Genomic DNA, 26,807 nt, shown 5'->3' on the forward strand with positions numbered 1-26,807 from the left:
TCTGATGGGTCACAGGTGTGTTAGAGACTCTTGTCTTCTGCTCCTTTTCTGTGATCAGTCGACTGTGATTACAAGCTCCCAGCCGCAGTGCTTCCCTTGCCACAGTCATGCAGGAATATCTGATTTCTTCACAGCCCTGGCAACTACTGTGAAGCTCTATTAAGGCAGACGGGCAGCATCCAGAGGACCTGTCTTGTGGAATAGAGACTAGGCTACAGATTTACAGGTTTTCTAATATATTCATCTGATGCCAAAGAATTGTTTCCTTTAAGCACTTGAAGTATTAAGAAAAAGCTTCGGACTGTCTGTAAATATGTGCAAAAATATTAATTATTCAGCCTTGCTGAAGATTTTTTTTTTTTTTCAAATCTGTTATTCAGGGAATAGCCCAATTCAAAAACCTCTCCATATGCAAAGAAATACCAGAACAAGCGGGAATAATGGATGACTTAGGCTATATAAACAGTGCATTATCAAAAGACATGGTAGGTTCTAGCCCGGGGCAGCTGGCCATGCATGTTGAAGTGGCAGCTGCACATCCCACAAGGTGAGAAGTATTTGCTTGCCTTGTGCTTCCCTCACCTTGAAGATTCCTGATCTACACAATTCTGTTTGATCCCTGACCTTTGTAATCTATTCCATGTGCCAGTATCCACATTTGCAGATTTTACTGAAGCAGGTATCTCTGTACCATGCAAGGTCAGGGTTTGTCAAGAATATGGGTATCCTAGCTGGGAAGCAACAGAAAGACTGAGAGGGTTCCAGAAGGGAAGGTGTTTTATTGAAAGAGAAGAGCAGATCACAAAATACTCATATTAAGAACAAGGTAAGGGTGAACAATCGGTGACAAAAGGAATCTATCTCCATGCAGACAACAACTGGTGTTGTACCACAGTCATTCATGGAAGATGAACTTTTAAATACCCCCAAACCCTCTGTTCTTCCCCTACAGCAATTTAGGGGATTCTGTTTGAATAAGCAGATTCGTAGGTAAAGACCAACTCTCTCAACCAGCTGCTGCAGTGAGTGTTTAAGAGGAACTCCTGGATCCTGAGACCACTGGTGCCCTTCACCCACAGCACATGCACCATTGCAGGGATGTCTTCCAACACATGCCAAAAGCTCGACCTCAAAGTATTTACAATTATCTACTGTGTCTTCTAAAGCAACAAAAATGCAAAGGAAAGCATTCATGCCGTAAGCATCTTCAAATGCTAGAGTATTTGGACTATTAACCTTACTTTCAGATGCTGCAAGCATTTAAAAATCCACCTGGCTAAGCAACCTTTCATTAGCTAATGTAGCTGGAAGTTAGAGGTAGATGAACAAACTAAGCTGAATGCAATGAATGACTGCAAAAAAGGTCGAGGTGGACTGCTAAAAACAAAGCAGCTTTATTTTTCAGTTTCTCATCAAAAATAACATTGATGACATGTTATTTCTCCAAAGGAAGCAACTTTCTCTGTTTGTGCTGACTTTTTTTCCTTTTTTTTACTGTGGTGGTTCAAAGAATAATTTCCACCACTCTGCCTATGAGGCAGGTTTGAAGATTTGTGGTGTTGTCTCCTAAGCTGCTGGCAAAACTTGAATCGCTCACAAACAGAAGACTAAGGCTCAAGGGGTTAATGCTTGTAGCACAGTCAAGTGATGACAGGAAAGACCTGAGAGGGTTTATCTATTATGAAGAGCAAGGACACAATTAGCAAAATATACCAGGACAGAATTAGCATTCAAGGGTAAAGACAGGAAGGGAAAATGTGGAGTTTGAGGAGGGACTTCTTGGCAGTGAGGTATACAAAATTATCTCTCAAAAGTAATGTGACAGAACTCTACTGCTTGGTACATTTAAAATTAAGTTGGACAAAGCGATAGTGAGTGAATGAGAGATAACAGTTGTGGTCCAGCAGGAAGGCAGACTCAGGCTATTTTCATCCTCAACTCCTCGGAGCTGGCTGTTAGCATGATTGTTTCCAAGCAGGAAACAAAAAGTCTTCACAGAATAGCAGGTAGCAGAGAGGTATACCTGTATCTACAACCAGCTCTGGCAATTTTAGGGCAGTTTGCCAGACAGATCTATGAAGAACAGGAAAAAAAACATGAGGACTGAGACTGCTTTTGAACTCTGCTAAATCCAGACATATCAGACACAAAACAATATTCTGAAATAGTGTGTGAGAGAAATTTAAAAGTACTTTTTTACTTTGCCTTGTAAAAGAGATGCATCATCAATGTTTTCTGGAGCCAGACTAAATAAGCCAATTTATTACAGGAGATGATGGAAAAAAGTTGCACTCTTATGGCAATTGAAGAGGCAGGGCTGGCCTGTGATGGGTTCTACCACTGATTTCCTGCAAAACTCAGTCACCCTCCTCTACCTTCCCCAGAGCAACCCTGATAACTTGATAGTGGATGGGATTGTTTGCCAAGTTTGCTTCATCTTATGCTTCTTGCTCAAATCCCTCTGAAGACAAACCTCTCCCATCTGGGCTAAATATTAGTCATGCACAGAAAGAGAGACTTTGCTGAAGTGTGGTCAGCAAAATCAAAGCCTGCTATAGTGAGAATTTAATATAAGTATTTAAACTCCCGAAAGCTAAAATAGCTTCTTTGAAAAGCTTCTCAGCCAGGTGATGAGTTTCAGGCAGCCTTAACATGGTGGTGAGCCAAGAAGTTGGGTGAAAGCCAGGGTCCAGGGCAGCTCACTGCAACCGCTCACAGCAGGATCCGATTGAAGGCATAATGTGATACACGGTGGGTCTGGCTCTGTACCTGTTGCAGGTTTGGTGGATCCCTGATCCTCCATTGCAAGACAGAGACAACCCTCAGGAAAAAAGGAAAGTGTTGTTGAAAAGCCTGCCATAACTCGTGAAGACAGCAGGCAGCTTTGAACAAGCACATAACAAACGTGATATACTCATTTCATGCACTTCCTTCAACAATAGCTGAGAACTACGAGACCCAGCTGTGGAGTACCAACACACCATCATACAGCCAAGTGATACTTAGAGATACGACTTCAGCAAATCAGGCAATCCATTTACTGCCTATTTCTACTAATGCTGGGACTTGCACATGGAGGAGGGAAAAGACACAGCAAGTTGGATTTGTGCTGCTGCCAATGACTGTTATCACAGGAGCATTGCTTAGATATTAGTCTGGGTCTTGAGATCTTGGTCATCCCAAAGCTGCAGGATAACTTTGATCAGCAGCAGCTCCCAGGACCAGCCGGGCTGACAGCATCACTGTCTTTACAGGGAAAGGACTGACAAAATGGAAGTATATTTTATGCTTGACAAATGGTAACCACTAACAGTGATTGTCATCGCTTTTTCCTCAATCCACACTTCCAAGTCACAGGCTCACATTGCAATCTGGTTAATGCTCACAAGGGAGAACCAGTCACACACACACACATGCCTATGCATTTTTCTAGGAAAAGTCACACAGTTGTAACAGGAAAAATGGGACAGAACTGAAACAAGCTCTGACCAAGCAGGGAGAACGGTGAAATTATGGGACAGTTTTCAGGCAGAAAGGACAGATCCCAGTTTCATGCTTCATTCAAAACTAGGTTATGCAGAGCCTTGGAGAAAACACTTTAGGCAACAGTCTTGAAGGGAGTTCAGAGGACAAGCAAACAGAACAACAAATATTCACCATATACACCCTTCATTTCAATTTCCTAAAGTTCCACAAAACCATGCATGAGGAAACCTGGTTTATGCAGTAGAGGCAATTTTGTCCATACCATATCTGTGCTTGTTCTCCTGGAAAGCCATCTGGAAGTAGCTGGTACTATGTTTTCCACTTGGCTTTCACGGCTGAAAGATTAGAAATACATATTTGTCATATATATTGGCATTCTTATTACCTCTGCAATTAATCTCACTCTGGCTAAGCAATTGCTTTCTGAAGCAGCTGACTGTACCCAATTAAGGAATATGCTGTGTATATGAAATCACATGTTCTCTCAGGAAAGGGGATTTTAAATTAAAGTTATACTAAGTGAGGTTGGAAGGAAATCTATCCTGGCTTTTATCTTAATGGTCTTTTGAATGTCACCTTTCCATTTAGATCGTCTTGTGATAATCAGGGGCTTCCCACTGACACACAGAGGCTTTGGCAGCTCTTTTCATAATACCTGTCCCTTCAGGCAGCTCTCTAATTCAGGCAGTTTGAGTGTCTATGCAAAGAAAAGCAGGGCTTATTAAAAAGAGCACACAAACTTCATCCACTCTGAGCCTCATACATTAACCCCTGGTGAAAAGGATTTCCAGTTCCTCTTCATGGAAGTGGAGGCTCATGAATACAGAAAACCCAGTGGATCAGTCTGTTACTTATGTCATGTCCCCTAGCCTTCCTCTAGGACAATAGAAAGTCTCAATTAGGAACAAAATGAAGCAGTAAAATATCAGAAAGTAAAATGATCAGACATCAAATATCTACGTGAGAATCATTAATGACACACAAATAATTTCAGAGTCACAGAATGGGTCAGGTCGCAAGGGACCACAGTGGATCATTTGGTCCAACCTTAATGTTCAAGGAGAGTCATCCTAGAGCACATGGCGCAGGATTGCATTCAGGTGGTTCTTAAATATCTCCAGTGAAGGAGATTTCACAACTTCTCTGACAACTGGTACAGTGCACACCCACCCACAGAGTAAAGAAGTTTTTTTTCCTTTTGTTCTGCTGGAACTTGCCGTGCATCAGTTTCTGCCCATTGTCTCTTGTCCTATTGTTCTGGCACCCCAGAGAGGAGACTGGCTCCATCCTCTCGGTACCCTCCCTTCAGACACTTAAACACATTGATGAGGTCCCCTCTCAGTTGTCTCTTCTTGAGGCTGAACAGGCCCAGCTCCCTCAAGTCTTTCCTCGTAAGAGAGATGTTTCAATCCCCTCTTCATCATCATCTTCGTAGCCCATTGCTGGACCCACTCCAGGAGGTCCCTGTCCATCTTCTACTGAGGAGACCAGAACTGGACATAGCACTCCAGATTTGGCCTCACCTGAGTAGAGTAGAGGGGCAAGATCACCTCCCTTGACCTCCTGGCAGTGCTTTTCCTAATGCACCCCAGGATACCATTGGCCTTCGGTCACAAGGACGCAATGCTGGCTCATGGACATCTTGTTGTCCACCAGGGCTCCCAGGTCCTTCTCTACAGAGCTGCTTTCCAGCAGGACTCCAGAATGAGGTACTTTTTCCCTTTCCAGGGACTAAGGTGAGGCTGAATGGCCAGTAGTTCCTTGGGTTCTCTTTCTTGCCATTTCTGAAGGCTGAGGTGACATTCACTTTCTTCCAATCCTTCAGGCACCTCTCCTGATCACCACAAAGATGATGGTGAGTGGCCTGGTATGGTATCTGCTAGCTCTCTCAGCACCCATGGATGCATCCTGTCTGGGCCCATGGACTGGTGGATATCCTCTAGCCCAATCTTCTTCAGCCAGGGGTAAGTCTTCCAACATTCCCTTACCCCTGGCTCCCAGGTCAGGGTTTCCTGATGGCTGATGATCTTGTCAGTGAAGACCGAAGCAAAGAAGGCATTCAGTGCCTCTGTTATCAGGGCCCTCCATTGGCCAACAGGTCCATGTTATCCTTAATTTTCCTTTTGTTATTGATGTATCTTTCCTGTTGTCCTTGACATCCATGGCCACAATTAATTCCAGATGGACTTCGGCCTTCTTTGTCTTATTTTTACTTAATCTGCCACCCTTTCTATATTCATTCCAAGTGGCCTGGACCTATTTATTTTCATCTAGAAGGGTGCATCCATTATAGTTGTGTGGCAATCCTATCTGACATAACCTTTCTGGACCTTTAAAAATTCTGCATTCAACTGCTTCTTGGAGGTAATTTTCTTCCTGTTCCTCCTACAAAGACAAAACAGCAGGTACTGCCTTTTATTAATGTATCTATTTTAACCTGTCTGCTATAAGTCCATTAAAAATGCACCCTCACTGGTAGTAACAGATCTCTTTCTTCATCCTGTCTTAACACTCTTCACCTTCACCTCCTTCTATAACTTCTGAAAAATACAGCAAGTAAGCAATGCAGGGCAGGCAGTAAATCTTTTTACACTCCCTATCCAATTTTCTGCCACTACAAAAACAAGTTTCCAGGGGTGAGTGCTTATCCCAAAGAGGGCAATGAGGTAGAGGAAGAAGCACACCTGTTATTCATTCAAGCAATGATGTGGTCAGAATGGCTTCCCCCTCTTTCTCTTCACAGCTTCACCTGAGAGTGATTGCATTGATCATTGAGAGCTGTGAGCAATTAATCTATCAGGGCAGCACTTTGAAGCACACAGCATTTGCAGGGCCTCTCATCCAGCATAAACTGATGTAGCTCTGTTGCAATGTGATGGTCGGGCCCAACGCAAATGAAAAAGTAAGCATAGCTGCATGTTGAATGGAAAGATCAAGCTGAATTGCAATGTAATCCTTCTCTAATACTGATGTGGAAGCGCAGTCTCAACTTCACAGGGTACAGACAACCAAGAGCACAGAGTTGCTGATTAAACAAATAAACCAGCTCTGATGAGCAGAGAAATGCTGAACTCTTCCATCAGCAGTTCACTGAAGCAAGCTCGCAGCACACGAATAAACAGATGCCAGATGCCCCCTGGAGCAGCGCAATGATATCAAGAAAAATTCAGGTGATGGATGGATATCTAAAGCAGGAAAAAAAAAAATAAAAATTTTCCTTGCACAACTTTAGAGCAATAAAGGAAGTACATCTGACACAAAAACTGGCTGGCAACACTGGAATGTTGCACTTCTGCCTTCTTCCTTCCCATTTTAATTCATCAGCAAGATTGTCATGAAGGTCAATGCATTTTAATAATGTCATCCAGAGAACAGTTTCCAAATTTCAGTAATTGCTTTGTAAAATCTCAGAATAGGATTCCCATCCATTCACAAAATTGTCATTTTGTGGGAGAACCTTAAATTGAGAGATTCGATGATAAGTTTATGATAAAAATTCACTAGATGCAATCTCCATCGCTCTTTGCAAGGAGAGCGGAGCATTTCCTGCTATTCCTATACAAAAGAATACATGGGGTGAAGCTGGCCCTGCAGCACAGCAACCCTGCACTGCTGCTTTCACCTGCTGCCCCTCAGCCCCTGGGTTGCCTCATCCTGGGCTGTGCTAGTGCAGCTGCAGCTCCAGCTCACCTCTGCAGCTCCAGTGGGTTGTCTGTGTGGAGTAATGAATATATGGGCTCCAGTCTTGCACTTCTCACTGCACCTTGTGGCATAAATTATGGCAGCATGATACCACCCCTTCCTATCTAGTTGTGCCATGCCCTTTCTCAAAAGATTTATTGCCAAATGCTTTCCTTTTTTCTTGGTATTAACACTCTGTAAACATCAATTTATCACAAACTGTCACCAGCGTTTGATCCAGCCCTTGGCAGCAGTGTCTCTCTAAGAGACCTGCACTGAGTATCAGCCTGACAAGTTACTCTTTGGGAGTTTTGAAAGGATTTTTGTATGATTTGAGATATGGATCACACAGGTATGTGTGGTTACATCATTATGTCACCCACAAGTGGCATAATATTTCAATCACCAGTGAGAAGAAGCACAATTTCAGCAAACCCAGGAATTTTACAGGTGGAGAGAAATCATCCCTTTCCAACCTCAGCTCTCAGGAGAGTGCAGCTGTGAAATGACACCTTCAGTATTTATCCACATGGAAGACATTAGCCCAGCTTTCCAAGTAAGCTGTCACCTTGGAGCAAGGGAAAGAAAAACCTGTCACATCCAGACTGACAGACATACAGACTTACTCGTTGGAGGTGTTCATACCTGACATGTCCACGTGGACTCTGCTTTTCTCACTCACTGGCATTTTCTTTTAGTACAAAACATGACAACAAGGATAAAAGGCCAATTGAAAGACCCTGGACATTTGAATAGGTTTAAATCTTCCCATCAAATGAAACAAATGCATGCTTGCATAAGTCTCATTTAGAGTCCAGTCTGAGGGAAGAGTCCTTATTCTTTTGATGAACAGCTTGCATTATGCTTACATTATGTTTGAGTTAGCCTTATGAAGCCTAATGACTTTGCCTATAAGGTATAATATATAGTATTTAGTATAAATTGACAAAATGCTTATAAATCATTTACAAATCCTAATACAACTACATGTCCAAGCTCATGCAAATCTTTCTCCATTAGCAGAACAGTAAAAGCATCCTCATGCAAAAGAAGCACATTTTTTCCAACCTTTGTCTTGTGATATAAGCACTTTATATGCAAAATGTATGCACATAAGGGTACCTATGCAAATGTATATGCAGATGCAGCATTGCTGACCTCAGTTAGTTAACAGAGGTGCATACATCTGAAAATTGCACAGGAATGAACTGGTGTCATAATCCTTTCCTTGTCCTATCCTTTCCTGTCCTATCCTTTCCATAATCCTCCACCTTTCTGTGGTGTCATAATCCTTTCCTCCTAGTGTGTGTCTCGTGGGACTCCTAATGAAGCAAAGATCTAATGGGGAAAAAAAACCCCAAAACGTCTCTAATGGTATCATTAAAAATGTGATGTTCAGTACACAGACAACATGTAGAATCCAGTCCTGACAGCTATTGAGCCGGGACTAACACCATGTGCCTTGCAAGACCAGCTGTGTTACCCAGCAGCCAAAAGCCCCATCTCTAAGAGAATGAGAGTTCAAAGATGGTCATGGGAGCCCTTCTCATCTCCTGCCTGCCAATCGCTGTCAGGATGCGGGTGAGTCCCTCAAACTGGATTGCAGAGAACTGTTGGGGAAGGCTCTGACTGATAACGTTGCTGATGTTGACATGCTTTCTGTTCAGCATTGAGCTCATGATAGGTGGAGGTTTGAGCTACTGGTGCTCTGCTGCTCCAGAGAGAGGAGAAAGCTTTAACAATTTCATTAGGAAGTCCCTAGTTTTCCCTCCAGCATGTACAGCATTTGCTTTAGAGAGGAGTTTTCCTACTCTTCAGAAAGCACATTTGGTTTTCTAGGAGACCATAATTTTTCTAAGATAAGCAAAGAAAAGCAGGGAAATAGTTAACAAGCTCAGTCTACCAAAGTAGAATTGCATGGGGCAGGTGAGGGCTTGTTCATACTTCTACAGCACAGCTGGGAGCTTCTCAAAGAGAGAAATCACAAGACTGGTTTGAACTGAAAATGAAGGCAGCCTGAGCATGGAGGATGTCATGAGACTGAATACCCATCCTTCTATTCAGCTTAGTTAAAACTCGTTCACAAGCCATCAAATAAAAAAGGGAAAAATATATTACAGCACTACACTAAGGAAATATTGGTTATATTCCAGAAGTGCTAGAGGGTCATGGCAGCAAAGAACACAGGGCTCAGCAAACACGTATTCAACTAAATTGTATCTGTGAGAAGGTATAGAGGATGATGCCTGAGGGGCAGGATGCCATCCAGAGGGACCTGGATTGGCCCATGTCAACCTCATAAGGTTCAATGAGGCTGAATAATAAGGTTAAGTGCAAAGTCCTGCACTCAGACTGGGGTGACCCTCAGTATCAGTACAGGCTGGGGCAAAGGGTTTGAGAGCAGCCCTGTGGAGGAGGAGTTCGGGGTGCTGGTGTAAGAAAAGCCAGATATAATGGACATGGACAATAGTGCATCCAGTAGGACCAGGGCAGCTATCATCCTCCTGTACTCAGTGCTGGTGAGGCAGCATCTCAAATCCTGTGTTCAGTTCTGGGCCCCTCCTGACAAGAAAGACATTGAGGTGCTGCAGTGTGCTGAAGACCCCACCTGCAGTGCTGCATCCATCCAGCTCTGGGGTTCCCAGCACAGGAAGGACATGGACCTGTTGGAATAGTTTCAGAAGAGGGCCACAAAAGTGATCAAAGGGGTGAAGCACTTCTTCTGTGAGGAAAGCCTGGAGAAGACAAGGCTCTAGGAAGACCTCATTGTGTCCTTTCACTGCTTCAACAGAGCTTATGAAAAAGATGGGGACACACTTTATACTAAAGCCTGTACCAATAGGAAGGACTAATGGGTTTAAACCAATGGAGGGTAGATTTAGGCTAGATGCAACAAAAAAGTTTTTTTACAATGAGGGCGGTAAGACACTGGAAGAGGTTGCCCAGAGACACGGTAGATGTCCTATCCCAGGAAATATTCAGTCAGGTTGGACAGGTCTCTGAGCAATTCGATCTAGTTGATGTTCCTGCTTATTGCAGGGGGCAGAACTAGATGACCTTTAAAAGTCTCTTCTAACCCAAACTATTCTGTAATTCTCTGACTGCTCTGCTTGTCTTCCACTCCTGACTGCAGAGGAACCCTACAGAACTACAGATCACAGCTTACTGCTCATGCTGAGCTTTGAGCTTCACCGGGTAACCAGATAACCAGCTACTGTTATCCAGAAAAAACATGTTGGTGCCTGTGGTGTGTAGGGGAAGAAGGGTCCCTCTAATGTCACTGGGGAAGAGCCTACACTGTTCAGTGCAGTTACAGGATTTTCTCTAGAAGGTTTGGGTTTTGAAAGCCTTCTGTAGCTGTTCCTTACTTGTGGAGGGAGGGGGCATTCAGGGAGAAACACCCTCCTGGTGAGCAGGTTTGTCTGCTCCCCATCAGTGCCTGGCGAGTGTCTATCCTGCTGCACCAGGCCTGCACACAGAAGCCCTGTGGGCAAATAGCTCTCACCCAGAACAGGCCACAGTAAGCGGGCCAGTTCATTCTGCAGGCACTTCATTTTGTGCAGAAGAGAGTTTGTTTGTTGTAGCTTGGGCAGTTAATTAAGAACTGAGAGCACTTTTCCTGGGGCAATGTGCTTGTTCCTTAGAAAGGGTGGTTGATATTATTTATGGCTAGCATTGATCTAACAGCTTGCTGCCAAGGAGAGAAGTTCTACTTTTTTCTCCCTGCATCGACACTAGCCCTGGCAACCCTCTGAGCTGGCTCTGCTCCCTAAGCTGGCAGAGGCAATCTCCTTAAGACCCAGGGGAGCAGAAACTGGGAGCAAGAGGACCACCTTGACTGGGAGCCATGGCAGAAGGAAGGGAAAAGAGAGCTGTTGGATCACATTGGCTCCAAGGTGCAAATTTCCTTTTGGTGCTAAACAGAGGTGAGATGAAACCTGCTTGAAACACTGATCTGGCTTCTTGGCCCACACAAATAACAATAAAGCTGCTTATGGCATTATTGTCCTGCAGGACACCTGCTTCATTCTCTAGGCAGAATGGGCTGTCCAAAACTCTGTTTCATTCACTGCACAACATGAAGCATGTTAGGCAAGAAACATGGGCCAAAGAGACGCACAATAAAGTAATGAATCACCATCGTAACAAATAGGCACCAACTGTCAAGGAGGAAAGCACAACTTTGTTTCTGGAAGTGTTTGAATTCGGAGCATTTCCACTAGAAAATATATCCTTTTGCATGTAGCTCTTAGTGTAATTTTGGTTTTACTAAGACAAACCGCCTCAAACAGAATTATTTACAAAATCAAACCACTGCCCAGTTGTGCACAGGTTTATATGAGGGTGCATCACCATGGTCCCGTCTGATAAAGAGTCAGGTGTATTAGCTAACTGATCTTGTGCTGCCTGCACCACTTTACGGCCAAGGAGTGCTGCCAGCACCTGCTGTAGCTCTGGTTAATGGGTATGAACGTCTTCACATGTGCTAACCCAGCATCTTGGCACAGGTCGTGAGTCTTTAGACTTTAAACTGAAACACTTGTAGTGACCAGTAGTATCATGTAAGTACTTTCGTGGATCACATTTCTGCTCCTGTTACTATTTCCATTACTTAGAAAGTATGCATTTTGTACACACACAGCATCACAGAGTATCAAGGTTCACTGTTTTTTTCTGAATATTTGGTATTTTTCTTAAATCTCTTGCCTGTGAAGAATGGGAACATCTTAAATTCCGTCAAAACCAACAAAGTGTGGATTTTTCCAAACTTAGCTTGGTTTGGTTGTAAAGAAAAACTCATAGCTGGGGTGCAGCCTGCAGGTGTACTAACAGAGGCACCACTCCCAGCACCCTCTTTCTCTCTTCAGCCACTTGCCTCAGTCCCAAATAACACAAGGCGGTTTTAACACCTCTGCACAAATCCAGGATTTAGAGGCAGGAACTCTGCCGATGACAGGAAGTACAGATTCGTGCAGCCACATCGTGGCATGACAGTGCCAGGAAGAAAGTGGGTGTTCAGGGGCAATGAATGGCACCCAGCAAGGCACCTGTCCCACACCCTTGCCCTGAGGAATTATCCTTCTGGAAGGCCCCACAGCCCCAGCAGCCAGGCAGGACCTGCAGGCACCGGGTGTGGATGAGGCTGGGCACCAGACAGCTGCTACAAGCACCAGCAGGCTGTGCCCTGGGCAATGCTCCAGGCAGATGCAGCCGGCCCAGAGGTGCAGGGGTGCACTAATGAATCAGTGCACACCTTGGCTGGGGGTTCTGCTGCAGAGGCTGTGAGCAGCCTTCCAGTTTCATCCTATGCTGTTTTAAGGCTGACACGATATAAAAATCCTGACAGGTGTCACCTGTACTGTGGTGCAGCTTGTATTTAGAAAAGCTGGATAACATGGAATTGTGGCTTTGCTTGTGATCCTGATTTCTTGATGCTGTGACTGGAGTCTGGGGGCAGCAGTCTGAGGCTCTCTGAGAGCATGCTGCCTGCACTGCCTGCTCCCAAAGTCTCTGCCTAGCTCCTTGGCTGCACTGGCTTCCAACCAGCAAGGACAATACGCATCACTCGTTTTAACACTGATGGAGTATTTATAGTTTAGGGCTTTTGTATTCTCTTCCATAGCTTAATTAGCAATATAATTTCCTGTAGCTCTCCCTGTACTCGTGGGAATGGAGGAGAATGGCAATTACTGTGGAAAGCCAGGGGCAGCGGGGGGAGAGGAAGCCAAACAGAGAGACACACACACAGAGCCATTTCTTTGCAAGTAGCATAACAGGGCTCTGAGCTGCTGCCAGTGGAGGGGACTGTCTGCAGTGGGTTTATGAGGGAGTAATGACTCATTTCTACTTCAGGAAGGTTCCCATATTGCATAGGAAGAAATCTCATACATATTGAAATAAACTAGCTTGAGTCTGCATTACCAGCACAGCCTGCATTAATCTCACATTTGAAGAAAAAGGATCTAAACAATACTATAAAGGAAATCTGAACATCTGTCAATGTCCAAAAATAATCATGTTACCATAAGTGTTCAAAGGCCATATTGTCTAAGGAGCTGTACAAACATAAAAAAAACCCAGATTTGTGCACTGAATGTAGCCTATGGCAAAGTACACCAAGGGAGGTGAAGGAAAAAATGAGAAGCATTGATACAGAGAAGGAAGCCCAGAGCAGTGTGGCAGTGCTCCTGTGGCAAAAACAGCCTAAGCATCTCCCCTTCCCTTGCACAGGTATATTTCACAGAAAACCCTTTTCTTTTCTCCAGCCCTGTCACAGGCACCCTGACTTACGCTGGCACATGGGATGATTACATCACTCCAAAGGCTTTTCTCCTGACCCCTGTGAAGTGTGCAGGTTGCAAAGAGGCTTCCAACTCAGAGCTGTGGCTCTGCTGCTGTAGGGAAAGGGGCTACATCTACAGCTTGGATTTTCCTTGGGCACGGCAGTGTTTGTGGAGCTGGGCTGCTTTTCAGGCTGGCTTCTAGTTCAGTGTTGACTGAGTTAATTCATAAATCCTGCCTCCCCCCAAAAATGAGAAAAATCTGAAGCCTCCATCCACACCAGTATTAGAAAAATCTTATAGCACGACATATATATATATATATATATATATGTGAATTGCCTCCCACTACACTTCTTTCTCATGAGGTGGATAAAACTGTTTTCCTCTATGAGAAGGCATGAAAAGAGAGGTGGAAACAATTAAAATTAACCAAAAGTCACCACAGCAGCAGAGTTTTGACAGCAATCCTGCACCCCATGACTTGCTGCTCAGCTTTAACCTCTGCATAGACACCTTCTCCCACAGCATCCTGGGTCCCTGCTACAGCAGCTGCCAGCTGAGTTAAATTCATATTTTAAGCAGTTCTTGCTCAAGCAATTATGTGTTTTACTTGTCTGTTTTGGAATTATCTGCACAACGAAGGCACATCTCCCTTCACTGCTGCCTTTCACATCCTCCCAAGTGTCATTTAGAGCAGGAGGAAAACATTTAGAGAACAGTTTAGGAAAGGTGAGCCATCTGCATGTTCATTAAAGAGAGAGAGAGACCTGGTAAAGCCATGCTTGTCCCCAGGCATTGTTTGCAAAATATTTTCAGAATGAAAATGAAAAGGCAGTTGTAGTGCAGGTGTGAACGCCCTGTAGCAAATCCTCAAGCTGGGCTCGGGCGGGAACACTGGGTTACAGCTACAATTTTCTCCCAGCTTCCTGCTCATGCAACCCAGATGCTTTGTGCCTAAATCTCTGTGTGCTGCCTGGTTTGCTGCAGACATCCCAGGTCACAGCTCTGTAAGGCAGTCTTCATTTCAGGAGTGTCTGTACAGATATATATGCACATGCTTCCGCAGAAAAGTAAGTCCTGGGAACACTTTAGCAAACCTGGGACTGCCCCTGCACTACCCTGAAAGGTCCAAGTGACAAACCACATGGCTGAATGATTGTTCCCCCTGCCCCAAATGCCTTCTGCAGCTGGGCAAGCAAAGGCTCTCGGCTTGGACACACTGCCAAGTTTATCTTTGCATGGAGTGTGTAAACTCCCTCTCCTTGTCCTCCATCCCCCCACCCCTGACCATGGAAATACCTTAGCATAGAGCTAGGTATTTCCACACTAGAGCTAGATGCATTTTCCTGAGGCACAGACAGGGACATGCACCTTGGGCACATCACGCATGGAGATGGCATTTAGGCATCTTTAAGCAGCAGCACTCAGGCTGCAGATCCCTTTGTGGGGGGCAGCGGGGCTGTGGGCAGCCCACACACCTGGAGGAGGGCAGGAGGTGCTGGGGGTGAGGGTGCCGGGGGTGGGGGCTAGGCGGCATTTTCGGCTTCCTTCAAGGCACTCTTTATATAGCTGGTTACATAAGGCTGTGCAATTTGGCTCCTGTTGGGAGAGGAACGTGGGCGTAGGAGTACTGGTACACCAAACCTGACTGTAAAAGTCATCTGTGGGGTTTGGGCTTTCCTTCCCTGTCATTCTCCTAGAATGGGAGGGACTAGACTAATCTCTAGAACAGTCACTGCTAAATACTTAAAAAAAAGAAAATACTTTAGCTGTAAGTCATGGTGTGCCTCCAAAACCTTAGCTGGCAGTGGGAGAAGGATCCCCATACAGTTTCCCAGATATGAAGGGCTCACAGGGGCAGCACCACAGCATTTACTCCCATTCCTGCAGTGGGGCTACCAGGCCTGGAAGAGGGTGACAATGAGCTCAGGGGGGCCCATCTGCTCCCACCCCTGAGAAGCTGTAGTAACCAGGGATGAGAGAAGCAAGGTGCTGTTCCCCTCCCCCTTTTTTCCCCTGGTGCTGACAGTTCCTTGGCCACAGGGAAGGGTGACCATGGGTTTTTGGGCTTAGAACAGCAGTGGAAAAAGCACCACTTCTCCCAGACTTGACATTGATATGTATTTACACGGCGTGTTTCGTGCCCAAGACGAAGCCCAGCTCCGCTGCGTCACCGCGCACCACCACCGCCGGCTCCTTCAGGGAACGCGTTTTCCGTAATGGAAACCAATTGCGTTGAAAATAGTTTGGGAGCCGTGCAGCGTAACATCAGGTACAAATGAACTCGTAACCGCGGCCGGCGCCACGCTCCGAGCCAGTTACTCACCACACGGGTCACTCGCGGCTCTCGTTACGCACGAGGGGCTGCACGGCGCCAGGCGAGGCCGTGGAGCGGCTGGGTGCTCACAGGGATCGCCCAGCACACACGGAGCGCTCCAAGGGGCTACAACAGCGAGGCCGAAGCGGTGGCGAGGCTCGGGCAGAGATGTACAGGGCTTTCACCAGATCACCCCCAGGCAGGTCCCGCTCGGCTGTTTGAAATCAGCCTTGGTTGATGGTCAGCTTTGCTGTTTCTGACGTCTAGAGCCCCCGATTTCTCACACCCAGCAGGTACCTCATCTGTCATTGTAGTAAGGGGATTTATGAGAAAGATAGAGACATTTTACCAAGGCCTCTAGTGAAAGGAGGAAGAGCAGCAGTTTTAAGCTAAAGGATGATAGGTTTAGATTAGACATTAGGAAGAAATTCTTTACTATGAGGGTGGTGAGGCACTGGAACAGGTTGCCTAGAGAAGTTGCAGATACCCCATCCCTGGAACTGTTCAGTGCCAGGCTGGACAGGGCTCTGAGCAACCTGGTCTTGTGCAGGGGATGTTGGATTAGATAATCTTTGAAGGTCCTTTCCAACCCAAGCCATCCTATGATGCTACCCCACACAGGTACCCCACCAGCACAAGTTATCCAGGTGCAAGCCCTCAGGTGGCTTCTAATCCTTACCTGGGCTGGAGGCTCCACACAACAGATGGAAGACCTGCACATGCACAGGTTGCTCACTCGACTCAAGCATCACCAGTAGAGGCACTTTCACATGATGTTAGGGCTCTCTCTTCTCACAGATGCTGGCTTCCTTGGTCCTAATGCACTCTGCATCACGCCAAATTGAAAGCACAGGATGGGCTGTCCTGCTGGTGGGCAGGACAAGCAGAGGGGTCGGGGGGGAGGTGAACACAGCACGCGCAACTGTGGGGGGAGATAGCAGCAGGCTCCCTGGATAGCAATGAGCTGTACCTTACCCAGGTACTTCCCTGACAGCAGCTAACCTATCTTGAAGCACCAGGCATTTTCCAAATGCAACTTTTTATTTTTTTAACTCATGTAATGTACCAGGAAAGCAGATCACCCAGGCCACAGTCATTTTTCAGGGATCATTTTCATAGAAATAGTGATAAAAGACAAGAGTGCTGCAGGAAGCTATCATCCAGAGGTTTCCAAACCTTAGGCAAAGACAAATGAAGAGCACTGAAACCAGTGTGCAACAAGAAGGATATCTTGTTTTTCATAGGAAAGATCCTGAGGAGGTAAGAAATAGAAGCTCTGGGCTCTACCATGGCTGGGAAAGTGAGCTTGGGAAGGAGGCCTCTGCAGCTCTGGGGGAGGAAACAAGTCCAGTCTCGCTGCAGATGTACACAACACTGATGGACCAAAACTCTCCATTAGTAGCAAACAAGAATGACAAGAAGCGTGAAGCTGTGGTTGGTATATAATTGCCCTGAATATATCTGAGCTCTGCTTAATCCAGAGACAGCTGCTGTCTTTTTGCCCACAGAGGGATGAGCTGCTACCAGTTTTGCTTTCTGCACCTCTGAGTGACGGGCAGAACTTGCAAGTGTACCAGCAAGGACAGATGATGCAAAGGGCACTGGTTTTCTCCCTCAGAGGAAGTCAGGGAGCACAGAGAGCCGACTGCTGCAGGTGCTGGAAAACGCAAATGGTACAAGTGAGAAAAAGTTCGCATGCCACAGCAATGACAGTGCAGGGGAGGGGGAGCTGGTCTGTTCCAAACCTCCGATACTCCCACAGTGAAAAAGAAGGAGGGCTGGAACAGTTCCTGTTGCTGGGGAACATCGCTAAGGTCTCTCTGTCCCTGTCAGCCACTGCTGGCACATGTAAAATGTGCTCCACTAGCAAGGCAAAAATTGTTTTCCACAAAGACAGTGTTGACTTCCTGGCAACAATCTCCTGCCTGCTTTTTCTGTCACATGCATTGGATGGCACAGGTAGGCTAGCAGGAGAGCTTCACAAATGCCCATGTCCCAAGCATTTCTTTCCACAGCTGAAGTAAAAAAGAGATACTGAACGCTGTGCAAGATCACGGTACACTGCTCTGAGCCAGCCTCTAATGAATGCCACAGCAGAATGGATGTTGGGTCCAAACAAGCAGGAGAGGGTACTCAGATCTGCATCAGCTGACATTTCTACTGCAGTTGCAGGATGGATACTTCTTTGGGTTGCAGGAGTTAGACAGGCATTCCTACGAACCACATGTGGAAACAGCAGCCATTTCATTCCCAGCATCACAACGGGGCAAGAACACTGTGCCCTGCAGCCCAGGTTTAATTTGCAATTTTACCCGAGTGCGACAACGCACCATTAATATACGCCATACACTGAGTAAAAGAAAGGTGCTCATCATGAACTTTTTTAGTAGTTTCAAAGCCTGATGTCTGCTAAATAAGAATACATTCCAAATTAATTTGCACTTTTGAGGAATTCATCTCTGTTTCACTCTGACATAGGGGGATTACTAGAAAGAGGCTGAAAAATTGTATTGGAGCTGCCTACTCCATCACCTTCAGCTTCTGGAAAGACAAAAGTGGTCCTTCTCTTTCCTCATGTATCCTCATGTATTTTTTCCCCAATGTCTTTGTCTTCCTCTTTCTTGTTACTTGTACCCCTCTTCTTACTCTCCTGGCCATGGGATCACTGACGTGAAAGAAAGTAAGTAGGGGGGTGTCTTCCTTTCTTTGTGATATCTCAATAGACACGAAATAGTGAGGGATCGGGGGATAACTCAAACGGTCAAATTCATCAGTGCAGGGGTCCCTCCCGCGCAGAGGGAAGGACGCCGGGCCGCGCGGGTTCCCGGGGCGGCCCAGCAGCGCGGCCTCACCGGTCGGTTCAGCGGGAACAGCTGGGTGCTGCGGTCAGGGCGGGCATTAAAGCAGCATCACCGGGAGCACAGTCGCACGGAGCGGCGGAGCGCAAGGCAGGGCCGGAGCAAGGAGCGGGGTCAGGCAGGCGCGGCCCGCACGGCGCTCGCCGCCCGCACAGGCCCCGCGCCCACAGCGAGCCCCGCCGGCCTCCGACGCCCCCTGCCGACCGCGGCGCGGCACAGCCCCGCGGCAGCGGCACCGCGCCCGAGCAGGACACGCCGCGCTGCCGCGGGAGCTCGCAGAGAAACGCAAAGCGCCTGCTGCTGAACGGAGGAAAACCCGCAGAAACTTATTCAGCCGACAAGACCTAAAAGGTGACACTAGCCAAGTATCATCTTTCTACACATGGAAAGTCCGGTTAAAAATAGGCAAGAGGACAATCTCTGGCCATAGAAGGAAGCCACGGGATAGGCATTCCACTCACCAAGACCAGGGGTGTAGTGTAGAAGCAAGGTCCTCTATAGGCTCAAAGGGCTACTCACAGGGCTACTCACAGGGATGCCTTGGAGTAAGTGAACTGGATTTCTCTCAGGACAAACTACCCTAAGAAATAGCCTCCAACCACTAACCGGGGCTCCAGCTGGCCAGTTTTTACCAGTTGCAGGCCTTCAACTGACACCAACAGCAAGAAACGGTGGACTACAGCAACAGCCTTACCCTGTGCCGCCTCTAAATCGGTCTGGAAGTGCTGCTCCTCTTTTTTTGGATATTGGCAGCTGAAAGCACAGCTGCTTCTTATAAACACAAGTTAGAGAACTTTTAATCTTTTCATTGAGACTCACTTGCTCACATTAAAAAATAAAGGGAGTAGTTTTTTCCTTAGGAACACCTGCTCTATTTATGTTCTCTCATTCTTAAATTGAGGCCTGAAGCAGCTATGGGTCAAGTGTCACAGGTAAGCAGAAGAAAAGTTGTAAATGCAACATCCATTCTTTAAAGACACAGCTGTCCCATCACCATTGTTTATGTCAGAAGTGATTTTTTCAAACTCTAAGGGGCAAGATAATGTTGCCTCTATACAAGTGTGAAATATTTGAGAGAATGGACAGATAGCAGCTGAGTATTTTTAAACTAGTATCCCTATCAAAAAGTGCTCCATGTAAGCACAGTCATCACGAGGACTGCATCCAATGCTGCTCTTGATTATCAGATCAAGGATGGCAGAAAATTAGAAATGACTGATTAAACCATGCTAGGTAAGGTATTTCCCAGAGAAGTATGATGAATTAAAAATTACTGAGCATGAAAACAGTACAAGAGTGTTCTGAGCTTTGAAAAACATTCAAGAGAAGGGAAATCACTGATAGAGAAAATGCTTCAACAAAGACAAAACATTTTAACCGCAGAAGAGAGGGCAGGTGGCACTTATTTATACAAAAGCATAAAAACAGGGATAATGCTGGCAGTAAAATAGGAATAGCTGAGATAATTCTTTGCACAGTTACAAAAGACAATTCTTAAACAAGAGAATCCTTCATTAAAGGATGATTTGAGTAAACTTAAAACAGTACTTATAGGAAATTTGTGAGAATGACATATTAAGAGAATGTAATCGTGCAATAAATGACAACAAGTGAAAAAAGGTTTTTTATTTCTCAGTGTTTCTCCACTGTCAATACTGTCCTTTTGCTGCAACATGTTGCAAAAAAACTCTCTGCCTTTTCCATTTTAAACAGCTACAATATTTACAGGCTGTTTTCAATAACACACGCAGACACATACACACTCACAGACACGCAGGTACATAAATCCCTATCCCTGGCAAGATAACCGTTTGCTGGTAGAGGCAAAATATATTTTCATTGTCCATTAAAAACCAAAGCCATCCCTCTTGTTTATGCTCTATTCCCCTCTCCATTCCCTAACCAGCAGCTACTGTCCAGCTTTCAGGGGTATCTGTGTAAGAAGTTACATATCCAGCTATTTGATTGCCACCTTTCAAAGTTGTGACCTAAGTGTACTGGGCTTATCTATTCAAACTGTACATACCAGAAGTCATAAAAATTGCTCATTCAAATGTTCATGATCAAGTGATGTAGGTATACTCCCAAAAATCTTTTGGGGCAGCCATCTTAATCACCTTTTTAGAAATATGCATATCATGCTGGGGTGAAACAAGTCACATGCTTTACCTTCCACCAAGGTGTTATGGACCCACTTTTTTACTAAGGCACCAGGAATTACCAGTATAATTTCTGAAAGAGTCCAGTGCCACTGAATGGTCTGCATTAGAATATCAAATAGCAAGCCAGACAAGAAAACAATAGATGCCTATATAATAGGTATAAAATTCCTTAATAAATTTAAGTACATAAAACCTGTGGTGGTACAACCCCAAATCCAATACAAGTTGAATAATATTGTTAACGGTAAGAAATGAAATTTATCCAGCTCCATTTTGTGAATGGAGAGTTCTGTAATTGAGAAAGGTCTTTAAAGTGGTGTCTTTGTTATCTATGCTCCTAGGTTGCATGATGGTGTGTGCATTATCAGAGAAAGCTGACTCAATCATAAGGCATCTCTTCCCCCCCTTGCCCAAATCCAGACAAAGCTTCATGGACCTGTGCCACAAGTCCTCATCTGTCATCTCACCAGTCATCCAGGGCTCTCAGAGTTCTTCAGCTCCCAAAGGCATTGTGACCATGGGATGAGGAACGACTGGTGATAACTGCACTCTTGACTGGAAAACTGACATCACCCCTCAGAAACATGCCAGATGTCCCAGGCAAAGTGGCTGTAGGACCATCCAGCCTACATGGAATTACCTCAAGAAATAATCATCACCATCAACTTTCCCCAAACTCTGAAACCATTTCACACATGCTGGATCATGGGAGAGTTCCCTAGAATCCAGCACTAGTATCATTCACTGCAAGTAGCACCAAAGTCTAGGTGTCATCAGTTGGTGTCACATACACAGTTCTAGGTTTTTGGGTTTTTTAATCAGAACATTTAAAAAGATTTCATGGAGAAGTGAAACTAGAAAAGGTTTTAAAACATCATGTAGTAGCCATTTTTACTAATGAACATTGTCTGATTAATGGGGTTTTCAAACCCTTTTCTGCAACTGAGTATTTTAGGGAGAAGTCTTTACATATATACACACAGATACCACCTCCAAAGAAATCTGAGAGAAAAAATAGATTGGGACCTACCTGGAAGCTACAACAGTAGGACTTAACTGGAATGTTCTTATGGCAAGAGAACATTACAATGCAAGGGGATAAAGTAAAAGCAAACATCTATAAGGGTTTTCATGAAAAGTCTAGAAAGATCTAAAAAATTCTGCTCTATGGTAAGGTTCAATTTGGACTGATCTGACTAACCTGAAAATACCCATTTTTCCACCCTTATAATGAAGAATATTAACACATCAAGACAAAGGCCAAGAAAATAAAAGATGAAATCATTTCCATCTAGAACAGAGGTTTCCACAGACAGGTCTACCCTGTGCAGAGGCGTGCCCACATGGCCAAGAAGGCCAGTGGCATCCTGGCCTGTGTCAGGAGCGGTGTGGCCAGCAGGACCAGGGCAGTGATTGTCCCCCTGTACTGGGCACTGATGAGGCCCCACCTCGAGTGCTGTGTCCTGTTTAGGAACCCCCAATTTAGGAAGGGCACAGATGTTTGAATGCATCCAGACAAGGGCAACAAGGCTGGTGAAGGGTCTGGAACACAAATCCTACAGGGAGGCTGAGGGAGCTGGGGTTGTTCAGCCAGGACAAGAGGAGGGTCAGGGAGACCTTATCACTCTCCACAACTCCCTGAAAGGAGGGTGTAGCCAGGTGGGGATTGGTCTCTTCTCCCAGGTAACCAGCGCCAGGACAAGAGGACCCAGTCTTAAACTGCACCAGGGGAAGTTTAGGCTGGAGATTAGGAAGAAATTCTTCACAGAAGGGGTTATTAGGCATTTGAATGGGCTGCCCAGGGCGGTGGTGGAGTCACCATCACAGAAGATATTTAAGGAAAAACCGGATGTAGCACTTCGTACCATGGTCTAGTAGTTGACAAGGTGGTGTGCAGTCATAGGTTGGACTCTATAATGTCAAAGGTCTTTTTCAACCTAGTTAATTCTGTGTGATTCTGAGTTAGAAGAAAACATTTTTGTCACTTGCACAATGGAAACCAAAGACAAACTCTGTACAAACCAACATACAGGCATAGGAATCTCAACGAGTTCAGGAAAAACTTGAAAGAGTTAATTTTCCAAAGCCTTATGGAAGAGTGAAATTCCAACTAGGTGGCTTCTGTTGAGCAGATCTGGAATAGGTATAAGCACTATGTGAATGACTTCACAACAGATGTTAGCAGAGTACCTGAAAGGAATTATTAACCTGTTAGCTGTCCACATTAAAATCTATCTCCAGAAGGCAGCACACCAAAAGCCATACATTTTATAAAAAATAGTATTCATCAATTCTTTTTGCCTTTAATAAAAGTCTCTCTCTCTCTCTTCCCTTATCTGCTGTTTTCCAATCAAATTCCAGGGAGATATACATATGCACTAAAATTTCCACATTAACAAGCCATTAAATCTTATCATGTCTTTTACCAGCAATGGACATTGTCCTTACCTTGCCCCAAAGAGAGTGAGAGATTGTTCAGATGTACCTTTCAGTATGTTAGGGTTAACATACTGAAAGTTGTTTCAGTCAGCTAAAAAAAACCAACAACAACAAAAAACCACCCTAAGCTATATATTTGGGTTTTCCGTCATCTGTTTACCTCAAGGCTTCAGTCCAAGAAATAACAACAACCCTGTGCAACTAATGTCAAATAGGGGCTTATTTTCAAACAAACTTCTCCCTTCTAAATGAAGCAATTTTCCTAGCAATACAGAAAACCTGGAAGGTTAATTAATTAAAGGAGTATTTACCGGAAGGGAAGGACATAGAATAAAACCTTAAAATCTTAACGAAAAGGCCTTCAGTTCAAAACTTCCACATTTTCTTCATTTCTGATAGCAGCGTTACCAGACCACCACAGAAGTTTCATCTACTGTACTACATTTTCACATATGCAGGAGATTAATTCAACTACTCTATAACGTGATACATGTGATAAATAATTTTGCTGCTCCACACAGTTTCGAGGGTGGCAGATCTGTGCATTTATACCATGATTAAATGGGACAGTGTATGAATAAAGTGAATAGTAATACACAACTTTTAGACGCACAGCATTTTGAGGACAAGTTTGCATAGTCTATGATGCAAGCAAGATCCCAGTATCGTTCACTGGGAACAGTAACTGGAATTGAGTAGCTACCAGGCACACAGACTTACCCTTTCATGGCTAGATGGCATACAGTGACTTGAGCTGGAATACCAGTGTTTCTTAGGTAGCCATTTCTCCCTTTTTTCTTATCCCATGTAATTTCACTCTTACATTAGGTACATAATGGACAATGCTTCTCTGATGTCAGAGAATTAATTATAATAACCTCTGTGGTATATCAGAAGTCTCTCCTAGTTACAACACATATAAAGAAGTGGAGGTGACTGGGAAGAAGATGGCTGCTCCCAAAAGCTAGAATTGTAAGCAAATTCCCCACAGAGTCCTATATAATTACAGGTCAGAAACAGGAAACAATTGCAACAGGTACATTTCTTTCTTACGGATTAAGAAAAGTGAGTCATAGGAACTGCAAGTCAAGAACAAACCAGTTTCCCTCTCACACTCCCATGATAGTTCTGAGTTACTTGTTTCCCTGAATACACACTTTTAAAAAAATACAATAAAACCTAGGATATGTAACACATGAATAATTCAACTTCACAGTCATAAATACTCAAATTACACTTACATAGAATATATAATCACAGAAAATAAAATTCAAGTCATAGAAAAGAATGAAGACTAAAGGGAAAGAAAAGGCAAGGTGGTAAAAGTGATAAGTTTAGGGCTGTGCCTTCTATAAAAGATCATTAAAAGCAGAAGTCAAGTTTTGTTGGATTCTTTTCTCATTTTGTTTGGGGAGTTGTTGCTGTTTTTTCTTTTAAAATTGGATAGAATAAAAAAAAACCTTCAAGCATCCATTAAGTAATCATGGACCTGCACCTCCCACTACAAAACTAAAACCACCGTGTTTGCCAGAGAAGAGCCAATGAAGCCACATAGCCAGCTCTGGGTGTAAAGAAGCAAAGAACCCATGGCTAGTGAAGGGAAGACAGATAGAAAGTCATATTGAGGCCCACTTTAAAGCTAGATGTGTTGTACAGGCTTGAGGTACCACTGCCACCACAGTAAAGTCTGATGTAGTACAGGGATACTCAGGTGCTTTTCTACACATTTGTTATTTTACCATTTATTGTGAAGAGGATGCAGCAAATGCACTTGTATGAAATACAGAACATAGAACCAAACCCATGGCACAGCCCTTACCATCAACATGTATATGGAGAGGGAGGGGATTAATCCCAAAGGCAATTTAAATAATGGTATTTTATATACTTATATTTATATATATAAATAAATGTTCTCAGCAATCTCAGGGTTGTTTTTAGTGCATTGCTGTAAAAAAATTAGTGCAGTTCTCATTAATGTTTAGCTCATAAGGAATAAGAATCTATACATCTGTTCAGTCTCTTCTTGCCACACCTGAAACCCTTACACTGTTTCACCAAACTGAAGGTTTGTAGTCAATTTCATTAAAATAAGGTGGATGAATTCCACACACTCTGTGACAAGACATGGCAATTTTTGGCAAAACAATTAGAAAAATATGAGGTGCTCTGATCTTAGAACCGAAAAGTTTGTTGATTTAAAGCATTACGCAATGCATAACAAAATTTATAAACAAAGATATGTCTCAACAAATCTATCCTTCATGCAAGTGTTTCTTCAGCAGCTAACAACTTAAAAAAATTCTTACATTTGTTTATTTGGGGGAAGGGACTTAGACAAATCTGTGTTTCAAGTCCTTTCCTACAACCGGACCAAAGTTTCATGTCCTGGGAGCTGCTTCTTCTGCACCCTTCTCTCTTCTGAACCATTGGAGAAGGGGAAGCTTCAGTCTCAAAGAGATTTACACTTCAGCCCCAAGTTCAAGGACTCCAGTTTCAACAACAGCAACATATTTATCTTCAATTTGAACCAGCAGGATTGTTTTATCTATATGTGACCGACTACTTGGATCTCTGCTGCAAGGCACCCAGCGGTGAATCACCTGGAAGGAAAAAAACAAAACACAAAGTGTAATAAAATGTAAGTTCCACAGGGAGAGCTGTCATATCAAAGTTGTGGCTGATAATTCAAGACCCTTACAGGGCCAAAGGAGCAAAAATACAGTTGCTATATTGATTTAGTGGCCCTTTTGTCAATGGCAGCATATCCACAGATAAGCTGCACATTGAAGTCTTGCTGAAGATCTGCAGCTTAAAATCACACTTAGGTCTTCTACAACCATGAGAGCAGCCAGTCTGAGTAGGAACAAACAACTCGACCCAAATCAGAACCAAACAGTTCATCCAAAGTGAGTAGCAACTGAAAAAAGTGCACACATAAAAGTTTGGGATATTTTGGTGCTTGATTTGAAATAATCTTAAAATACCCCAGTCTTGTGCAGCACAGAACCACAGTTTATCAGGAGTCAGGTGTAAACTACTGTCTCTTGCAAGTTAAAACTCTTGCCCTGATTTTGTTACCTATGCACTGTGAATTCAATGTTGATCTTCTAAATCAAGTTATTCAAAGACAAATTTAAATTTAAAATATTACAAAGAACAAGGAGTTAAGAAACAGTGCTACAAATTCTTGTACCATACTCTCTTGGTTCTACAGAATTCAAGTACTTTGATCTGCCACTTCCAAGGATCCTGTCTGATACTGTCAGGAAAGGAGGTCCCTTTTTCATACCTCATATGTCCCTGTTCATATGTCTCCTTAAAAACTTCTGGGTGCCCCAAAGGAACCATAAGGATACTCCATTAATATGGGTATAAGTATCATCAGCTTCACAGAAACAGAATTATCTAAAATTTTCCAGCTGTGGTAAAAGAACCATTAATTCAAGACAAAATAAGTCAGAAAGCAAGTAAAATTAATTTCTACAAATTCCACAGCAGTAAAGTTTTCAAGAGTCTTAAAGGTATAAAAGGAAAAAAAATGGCAAAACCCCACAATCTTCAGAGATCAAATCGAAGA

General features: G+C 44.2%; 1 protein-coding gene and 1 long non-coding RNA gene across 14 annotated transcripts in view; both read right to left on the reverse strand.

Annotated features, from left to right (window-relative positions):
- Window positions 1-620: 620 nt before the first annotated feature.
- On the reverse strand, window positions 621-6,118 carry LOC120753592 (uncharacterized). The gene is made up of 3 exons (XR_005701173.2): window positions 5,960-6,118; window positions 3,749-5,871; window positions 621-2,821 (listed from the first exon to the last, which is right to left on the reverse strand). It is a non-coding gene; the product is annotated as an uncharacterized LOC120753592 (long non-coding RNA).
- Window positions 6,119-20,237: 14,119 nt separating this feature from the next.
- PCNX1 (pecanex 1) overlaps window positions 20,238-26,807 on the reverse strand; it is a 94,898-nt gene continuing 88,328 nt past the window's right edge. For 12 of the 13 annotated variants that reach the window (XM_058420834.1, XM_040068770.2, XM_040068768.2 and 9 more), the window contains one exon: window positions 20,238-25,830. In XM_058420834.1, coding sequence (XP_058276817.1) covers window positions 25,690-25,830 — 141 coding nt within the window. In that variant the 3' untranslated portion in view covers window positions 20,238-25,689. The remainder of the gene's footprint in view (window positions 25,831-26,807) is intronic. The other variant, XR_009207907.1, reaches the window with a different exon arrangement.

The sequence above is a fragment of the Hirundo rustica genome, chromosome 6 (assembly GCF_015227805.2).
Source record: "Hirundo rustica isolate bHirRus1 chromosome 6, bHirRus1.pri.v3, whole genome shotgun sequence".
NCBI classification, from domain to species: domain Eukaryota; kingdom Metazoa; phylum Chordata; class Aves; order Passeriformes; family Hirundinidae; genus Hirundo; species Hirundo rustica.